Below are 8,580 nucleotides of genomic sequence, written 5' to 3'. Positions count from 1 at the left end.
AGGAACCCTCCGACACTATTCATTTACCAGATGAGTCTATTCTAAGGCTGCTGCTTCCTGATCTTCCCTACTGGGAAGCAGAGAAGCCCTCCAGAGAGAATCTTCTTCATACATGCACACCCTTAAGCAGTGGTTCTTAACCAGGGGTGATTATTTTGCACCCCAGGTAACATCTGGCAATGTCTAGAGGTACTTTTGGTTGTCACAATTAGGGAGACATGACTAGCATACAGTGGGTGAAGGCCAGGGATGCTGCTTAACATCCTACAATGCACAGGACAGCCCCCACCACAAAGAATTAGCAGGCCCCAAATGTCAATAGTGCTGAGATTAAGAAACTCTGCCTTAAACCCATGGGCTTCCTCTCTATCACTTTTCTGAAGACTACAAAGGTTTGCAGAGTTTTGTCTTGTTTTCTCCTCTGCCCTTTCTATACCACACAGAAGAGTGAGGCAATGTTGCTCAGATGGCAAGGAGGAAGAGATCTTCACCAGAGTAAGTGTGATGTAATCTCCATCATACATTCAACTCATATTTATTGCAATAGGCACACTGAATCCCTTAGGAATGCTATTCAAATGCAGATTCCGAGTCAGTAGGTCTGGGGTGGGGCCTGAGAGTCTGCATGCCTAACAAGCTCCCAGGCTATACAAATGCTGCCCGTCAGGGGCCACACGCTGAGTAGCCAATTTCTAGGCACTTGGGATACCGCGGCAAACAAATCAAAGATCCCCTGCCCTGGGGGAGCTTCCAGTCTGGCCAGAAGTGTACTGGGCACAAAGAAGAATGGACAGCTGAAGTTGGAGGCACTCAGGGTCTTAGAAAACTAGAGCTGAAAGAGAATTTAAGGACGTACAGTTGGTATGAGGAGTCCCTGGGTGGCACAAACTGTTAAGTGCTGGGCTACTAACCAAAAGGTTAGTGGTTCGAACCCACCCAGAAGTACCTTGGAAAAAAGGTCTGCCAGTATGCTTCTGAAAGGTCACAGCCATGAAAACCCTATGGAGTCCAACGCCACTCTGAAACACACGGGGTCGCCATGAGTTGGAATCAACTCCATGGCAATTGGCTTAATTGGTAGGGAAACTGAGGCTCACAGCAGGAAAGGGAGTCAATCAGAGTCACACAGCTTGCGGTGGCAGCTTTTGGACAAGGCTGTTTTGACTTCTAGTTCCCTGAATTATCAGTATTTTCGGGGACCTCTTGAGGGCAGAGGTCAGTCAGGGTTGGGGGTGGCTTTAGCAGTTGCAGGGTGGTGGTGTGGGGACTCCCCACAGGACGGTCCCACCACTCTGGATCCAGAAAACCTGATTTCCTACTTCACTCATCTCCTTATGATACACATGCAGACACTGAGATATTTGGGGGAGATACTAGATTCCTCCTGTTTGACCCTTTGCTTTTTCTGCTTAACTAAATCTGTAGGGTAAAACGATGGGGCAGTAAATTCTGAATGCATTATACCACCTGGTCAGCAAATGTAAAGGGGAAACCCAAACAGAATCAGGCCAATCAAAACTGCTTCCTAATCCGGGAGGGGTGTGACCGTTCCTCTGCCGTACCTGAGGCTTCCGTTCCCAACTTCCAGGGCGACCAGAAGGGAGCCATTCACCCGGCGCTTCAAATTAGAAAGCTGTTTGTATCCTGTTGAGAAGAAATTGCTTCCTTCATGGCTAGTACCTGGGAACATGAACCTTTAAATTCATGCCAGTTGGACTGGAATAGTAGCAAATTTCATGGAGTAGCTAAAAAAGAGCAACAGCTGGCACCTCAGGCATGAATAATATAACAAAGGAAGAACAAAAGAGAAACTTTTCATTAGTACTTTTTTGATGTCAATTTATTATTTATCTCTTTGCTGATATTCAAACAGGCAGGCAGTCATAAAACATTTAAAAACAGCCTCTAACACAGCCAAGGCATCTGGTTTACCTCAGTTCCTTTTAGAAATCCTGAAATCAGGAGCCCTGGCGTTTATAGGACAGCGGTGTTAAAAATATCGTTGTATCAAAAATAGTTTGAGGATCACTCCTTAGAGTTTAAATTTTATCAGTGGCCAGTAGGCAGGCAGAGAATGGTTCCTAAGGGAAGATTCAGTGTAAAGCAGCAAAGTGCTGCTTCCAGATTTTTCACTCCTCAATTAATACTATTCTGCTTGCAAAAAGGGTGGCAACAAAGCCTACTGTTGGGTAAAATTAACATCCTGTCAAATCTCTCCAGTCAAGACCAGCACAGTGCGTGTTGAAGAACACATTGTGGGTCGTTTTGATATGACTCGGGGCCCCTGCCATACCCGCAACAGGGGTTGGTGTGCACGCTCCCTGTGGCTTGTCACGATTAACTATTTGCATAAAATAAAAAGGCCTCTTCATCTAGGGGTTCTGAGAGACTGCCTAATCCTACTGACCTGCCACCATCTTCTTTGAGAAATGTCTATTCCTGAGATGTAGACAGAGAGATCCCAAAAGAAGGAATCGTTCCTGGAGCAGAAAACTCCTCAGAAGTAAAATCGTTGCAGAAATAAAACAAATAAAAAAAGAAAAAAAAAAACAAAAACCCTAACAGCCCTCTCCCCAGAAGGAGCTCAGTGGAGGAGCAGCTGGCTTTTGGAATCCCACCTGTCTGTTCTTCGTTCCTCGGGGTGCTTTTGCCTGTCTAGGGACTGTCCCTGGTGTAGAGCTTGTGGTCCTTGATGTAGGTGATGACAGCATCGGGGAGCAGGTACTTCACGCTCTGCCCTTGGCCCAAGGCGCGCCTGATGTACGTGGCGCTGATCTCATTCTGCACAGGCTCCCTGGCCAGGTGGATGTTGCGCTGGTACCTCCGGAGGATGGGCGATTCTAAGATGTACCCCTTAGGGTCGTGGCCTGCCCGGCCCACGCACACCAAGCCGAACTTCTCCACTATTTCCTGGATGTGCTCGTCTTTCCAGAGGTTGGGAGTCTGGAAGGTCTTCAGGACATCTGCCCCGCAGAGCAGCTTCAGCTCTGGCACAGCTGGAAAAACAAGGGTGGATCTCAGCAAAGTTACACCAGGGTCACTTCCAGTAAAGATGACAACATATTCTTTCTGAAAATTTCACAAAATGCTTTCCTTGGGATGTTTCAGAACTCAAATGTCGCTGTGTTCATGACTTAAAAAAAAAAAAAAAAAAGCATCTAAATGAACCTGAAGCTACTTCCGGATATATAACCAGTAAACCAGTTGCCATGGAGTTGACTTCAACTCACGGTGACCCCATGTGTGTCAGAGTAGAACTGTGCTCCATAGGGTTTTCAGTGGCTGATTTTTCAGAAGCAGATCACCAGGCCTTTCTTCTAAGGCACCTGAGTAGACTTGAACCTCCAACCTTTCAGTTAGCTGCCAAGTTTGTTAACTGTTTGTACCACACAGGGTGAGTAATAATTTAATCATTTTTTTTAAAAAAAAAAGTATCTGTAAAGCGTCATGTAATACAAAAGATTTTTTTCCTCTTATAACTGAAGTCTGCCTGTGGGTGCTGGATCCCATGGCAGAGTGGTCCAAAGTGGCTGGGCTGTACCGAGAACCACATCTTCCATTAGAAGGTGAGGTTCCTAAAGCCTTCAGGTCAAGGAGCCATGGGCCTCGCCTCAGGCAAGTCGCTGCCTCGCTTAAAATCCATTTCAGAAATCCATTTCTTCAAACTCTGAGATAAGGCCTAGTTCTTTTATAAGTACAATCTCATAAGGTTAATTATAAAGTATCTTTGGATAACCAAAAGATCCCTAAGACCCTGCCTCATGACCCTTTCATTTTATTTTTCAATGAAACAAAGCGCTAGAACAACTGATCAATGTGGATAATCCTTTGGAATTTGTTCTAACAGGAAGATGACTGTGATGATAAAATAATACCTAACATTCTCCGGGTGCTTACTATGGGCAATATCGTTAAGCACTTTATGTGTATAATCTCATTTGATCCTCACAGCAACATTATGAGGAAGGTATTACTGTTGTACCCATTTTGCAGAGGGGGAAACTGGGGCTCAGGGAGGTAGGTAACTTGCCTGAGGTCACACAGCTATGCAGAGGAGTTCCAGTTCAAACCCAGGCAGCCCGGCTTCAGACTAGGCAGTCGTAACTGCGAGGCTCTGCTGCCTCCTGCTGGCAGGAGCACTCAGGGCCAGGCTGGGATTTTCCTGACCCCACTGTTCATATCCCTTTTGAATGGGCCAGTCTAAAAAGGAAAAATCAAGTCCACACTAGAAGCAAGTGGCAGGATCTCTGGTCTTTCTGGAAGCCAATGCCAGCCTCAGAAGAGGACAAAGGCTGGGGGTCTAGAGCACTGGCATCTCCCAGTCACCAGGAAGCTGCAGTTAGGAGGGGCTTCTGGGCTACCACCTGCTGGGGCAAACCTAATGTAAACGCCCGTTCAGGCTACTCTAATGCGGAACCTTGGAGGGAATCTGAGCTGGGCGAGAAAGGGCTCTACAAAGGAGCACTGGACTGACTGGGGAATGGAACATGAAACTGAGAAACGGAGGCTCGTTCAGAGGTCTGAGTTCTGCCTCAGTTGGGCCACGTGCTGCTGTGAGGGCTGGGGCCAAGGGGCCTCCTTCTCTGGGCCTCAGTGTTCCCACCCATGAAGTCATGGGCGTCAGACTCGTTTACTCATTTTAAAATGGCAGGTGGAATTACGGGAACACATTTTCAAGCACTCTAGCAGCATAATTACAGGTACAACAAAGGAGTATAATGAAAACTCTACTCAAACATTTGTACATTCATGTATGCACGCATTCTGAGTGGTTAAGAACTAGGACTCTAGAACAGACTCCTGAGGTTCAAATTCTGGCTCTGCCATTCAACAACTTGTGTGACTTTGGGCAAGTTACTGCTCTGTGACTCAATGTTAAATTGAGGATATTAACGGTACTTACCTCACAGGGACATTTTAGAATTAAAGAAACAAACAAAACCAAACAAAACCATTGCTGTCGAGTCAATTCTAACTCATAGCTACCCTATAAGACAGAGTAAAACTGCCTCAAAGGGTTTCCAAGGAGTGGCCAGTGGACTTGAACTGTTGACCTTTTGGTTAGTAGCTGAGTTCTTAATCACTGTACACGAGGCCTCCAGAATTAAATAAGTTCATAAATGTAAAGTACTTAGAGCAGTGCCTGGCACAGAGTGTGATATGTGTTAACTGTCATTCATTCCTTTACCCATCTATCCATTTATCTAAACATCTATTCAACATTTATGGAGTATCTCCTGAGCGACTCACAGCGACCCCGTAGGACAGAGTAGAACTGCCCCACAGGGTTTCCAAGGCTGTAATCTTTATGGAAGCAGACTGCCACAGCTTTCTCCCACAGAGCGGCTGGTGGGTTTGAACCGCTGACCTTCCGGTTAGCAGCCGAGTGCTTAACCATTGCACCACCATGGCTCCTGAGGTGTTGTATAGTGGCTGCCAATATGATTTGTCCTAACAGTGAGAAAGACGCATTAAGTAGAATGTTCGTGGGCATATCGGGGTTAGTGTCTTGTCTTCGAGTAGTCACGGGCTCCGAAAGGCAGGTGAAGCAGAAACGTACCTACAATGTGGGGTAAGGGCCGTCAGGACCTTTTCGTTTGCATGTTTGGTTGTGCTCAATCTATGACATCAAAGGTACCAACCCTGAGGCCAGTCAGCAGGGGGTTCGAATTGTAGATCTGCTGGGACGCTGGGAAAGTTACTTAGCCTATGAGCCTCAGTTTCCTCAGCTGTAAAATGGGGATAACAAAATCTTCTTTGGAAGTTATGGCAATTGTATGACGGAGACAATGCAATGTGCAGTGCCTGCCTGGTGCAGCATATGAACACGGCACCCCACAGACACACTGAGATGGGTGTTGCTGGGTAGGTTTGAACCGCCCACCTTTCAGTTAGCGGCAAAGTGCAAACCATTTGCGCCACCCAGGGACCGGCATCTGGCACCTTGGAATATTCAGTGTAAAATGGAAACAGATGAAGTGCCTGCTCTAGGTGGGTGGAAGGGGAATCCTCTGAAGGTTACTGTGCTGTGCTCAGCCCGTCGGCCAAGGGTGGGACCATCCTTCCCAGAAGACAGACAGACAGAGTGGGGCTGTTAAAGGGCTTGAGGTGTCATCCATCCCAGAGTGTCACATCCAAGCGGCCCAGAACTCAGCAATCTACAGGACTCTGTGGGTGAGTCCCAGGAGGGTTGCAAATCACAGGAGGGACAGGCAACGCAGGGCTCTGGCAGCCAGAAGATGCTGAGATCATCATGAAATCTGCAGCCCCGCAGCGCAACAGCACGCAATAAAATACACAGCACACAAAATGGCCCTTTATAAATATGTCACTGGTAACATACACGCCACCTCATCAAAAGCCAAACTCAGGCTGAGAAAAACCCCAGCTTGCTTTTTAAAATGGCTCTGTTTTGTTTTTTACCCTGATTACAAACATGAAATCTGTGTTCATTATGGAACATATGAAAAGTACATACTTCAAGCAGAAAACAACAACCATTGATAATTCTGCTTCCTAAAAAAAAAAAAAAAATCACTATTTTGGTGTATTTCCTTAACATGCAAATAGATACGAAAGTATATTCACCTACTTTTTTACGTACTTGAAATCATAACAGTATTATATCTTGATTTTTCCAGTCACCTCATAAACATTTCTCCATTATCCTGAAAACCTTTTGTGTAGATGCTTCATCCTATGTATACAGTATAATTTACTTAAACATTCCCTTATGTTTAAATATCGAGGTTGCTTTTATTTTCTGCCATTGGAAAGACTGCTGTGATAAATATCTTTTTTTTTTTTTTGCGTAAATCTTTGTCTCAATTTCTAATTATTTCCTTAGCCAGATTCCGAGAAGCGGTATTTATTGATCAAAAGGCATGAACATTTTTAAAGCCCCTGATATATTCTGATAAATAGAAAGGCCTACTTTCTTTTTCTGTTTGGGATTTTCAATGCACTTTATTTGTAAAATCAAAAGGGCAATTTTACACAGTGCTAATGATGTCTGACTGAGATAACTTAAAATGCATAGCATCCATAATTGCTACCATTGACAGTCATAATAATTTCTTAAATAGAATGAGTAACAGAAAAATATCTATCAAAAATCCCCAATTTTTGAGATGTTTTCATGTAAAATATATTTTAAGGAGTTTGTGAAACCATAAAAACTCTGATAATGGATATCCATAACATCACCATTTACGTACTACTACTGTCTACTGTTACGACTAATAAGTTGTACATATATTTAAAAAACTAAAATTGAAAATGATTTTGTCACTTGAATGTTTCTCAATTACCAGAGACAAAACACGGAGCTACTACCATTTGTCGAAGCTGTAAAGCATCTGTCAGTTTTGAAAGGCCTACTTTCTTTCAGTGGAAAAGCCCTTTTTTACCAGCTGCTCTAGAAGAGAACAAAATGAGAAGTATGTAGGGCCTGAACAGAGAGACGGGGGGTAAGGGACAAACCCCAACATTATGGTGCCAAGCAGAATAGGGTAAGGGCCACTAGAAAAATAATGTGGACTGAGAGAGGCCATCCTAATGAAGGCGGCTGGGCCAGTTTCACAGGGAGATGGGATTCTGACTGAGCCCCAGGAGGAGGAAAGAAGGGATAGGCCAGGCAAAGAGCTGGGATTCTGGAAGCGTCTGCTGAAAGGTGAAGCGTGAGAGGCTGAGCTCCTCAGCATGACAGTCTCTCCCGGCATCACTCTGGCTGCTCCCTGCTCTCACTGGATGAGGCTCCAGCTTCCCCAGTGGGACGGAGTACCCACCCTTACCCGTTTCCTGCTTACTCAGGCTGTCCCTCTGCCCAGAAAGGCCCTCAGCCCCAGATAACCCACAAGTCCTACTAGTGCTGGTGCAGGGGTCTCCTCTTCCAAGAAGCCTTCCTTATCCATGCCGGTGCTCCCCACCATTCAGACGCCTGTCTCCCCAGCTCTGGGCCGGGGCTCGCTGGCTGTCTCTGTTCTCAGCCTGAGCCCAGAGCCTGGCCCCAGAGGTGCTCAGGAAGCGTCTGCAGAACCCTGATGGGAGAGACTGCTGAGGCCGAGATGATACAGACAGAAGGCAGAAGGCTGAGGATGGAGCACCGGCGCATCGTGACTGGGGGCCGACTGAGAAGGAGCCCACGCAAGCGATGAAGGACAGACAGAGAGACCAGAGGGATATAATGAACATCACACAAGTGGATTATACAGGAGACATTGTAACTCCTTCTTTCTCAGATTCCTACTCTAACGTGTAGTTCCCAAAACTGGCTGTAAGGCCAGTCCCCAGAGCATTTATTAAAAATCCAGATTCCTGGGCCCCACTCTCATTCAGGAGCTCTGGGGAGTGGCCTGGGAATCAGTGTTTTTAACACGTCCCTGTGGGTGGTTCTTTGAGCAGCATTTGGGGACAGCTGCTCCAGGGCATGTCATGAAACTTCAGCCTTTAGGGCCTGGTGGCATTTTCAAGGCCTTTTAGAAGAGCGTTTTCCAGGCTGTGCTCTCGGGAGCACTAGGTCTGAGAAATATTAATATGCGTTAAACAAATATTTTGCGATCCAAAATTTATAAGAATCGC

The 8,580-nt window shown here is 45.9% G+C and overlaps 1 protein-coding gene across 1 annotated transcript in view; it reads right to left on the bottom strand.

Moving 5' to 3' along the window:
• Positions 1 to 1,831: 1,831 nt before the first annotated feature.
• Positions 1,832 to 8,580, bottom strand: part of NMNAT3 (nicotinamide nucleotide adenylyltransferase 3) — a 79,928-nt gene continuing 73,179 nt past the window's right edge. Inside the window, exon 4 of the mRNA XM_012558052.2 lies at positions 1,832 to 2,996. Coding sequence (XP_012413506.1) covers positions 2,656 to 2,996 — 341 coding nt within the window. The 3' untranslated portion in view covers positions 1,832 to 2,655. The remainder of the gene's footprint in view (positions 2,997 to 8,580) is intronic.

This window comes from Trichechus manatus, unplaced genomic scaffold, assembly GCF_000243295.1.
Source record: "Trichechus manatus latirostris isolate Lorelei unplaced genomic scaffold, TriManLat1.0 scaffold00132, whole genome shotgun sequence".
In the NCBI taxonomy this organism is placed as follows: Eukaryota; Metazoa; Chordata; class Mammalia; order Sirenia; family Trichechidae; genus Trichechus; species Trichechus manatus.
The sequence above is the reverse complement of the archived record's forward strand: the minus strand, read 5'-3'. Positions and strand labels throughout refer to the sequence as shown.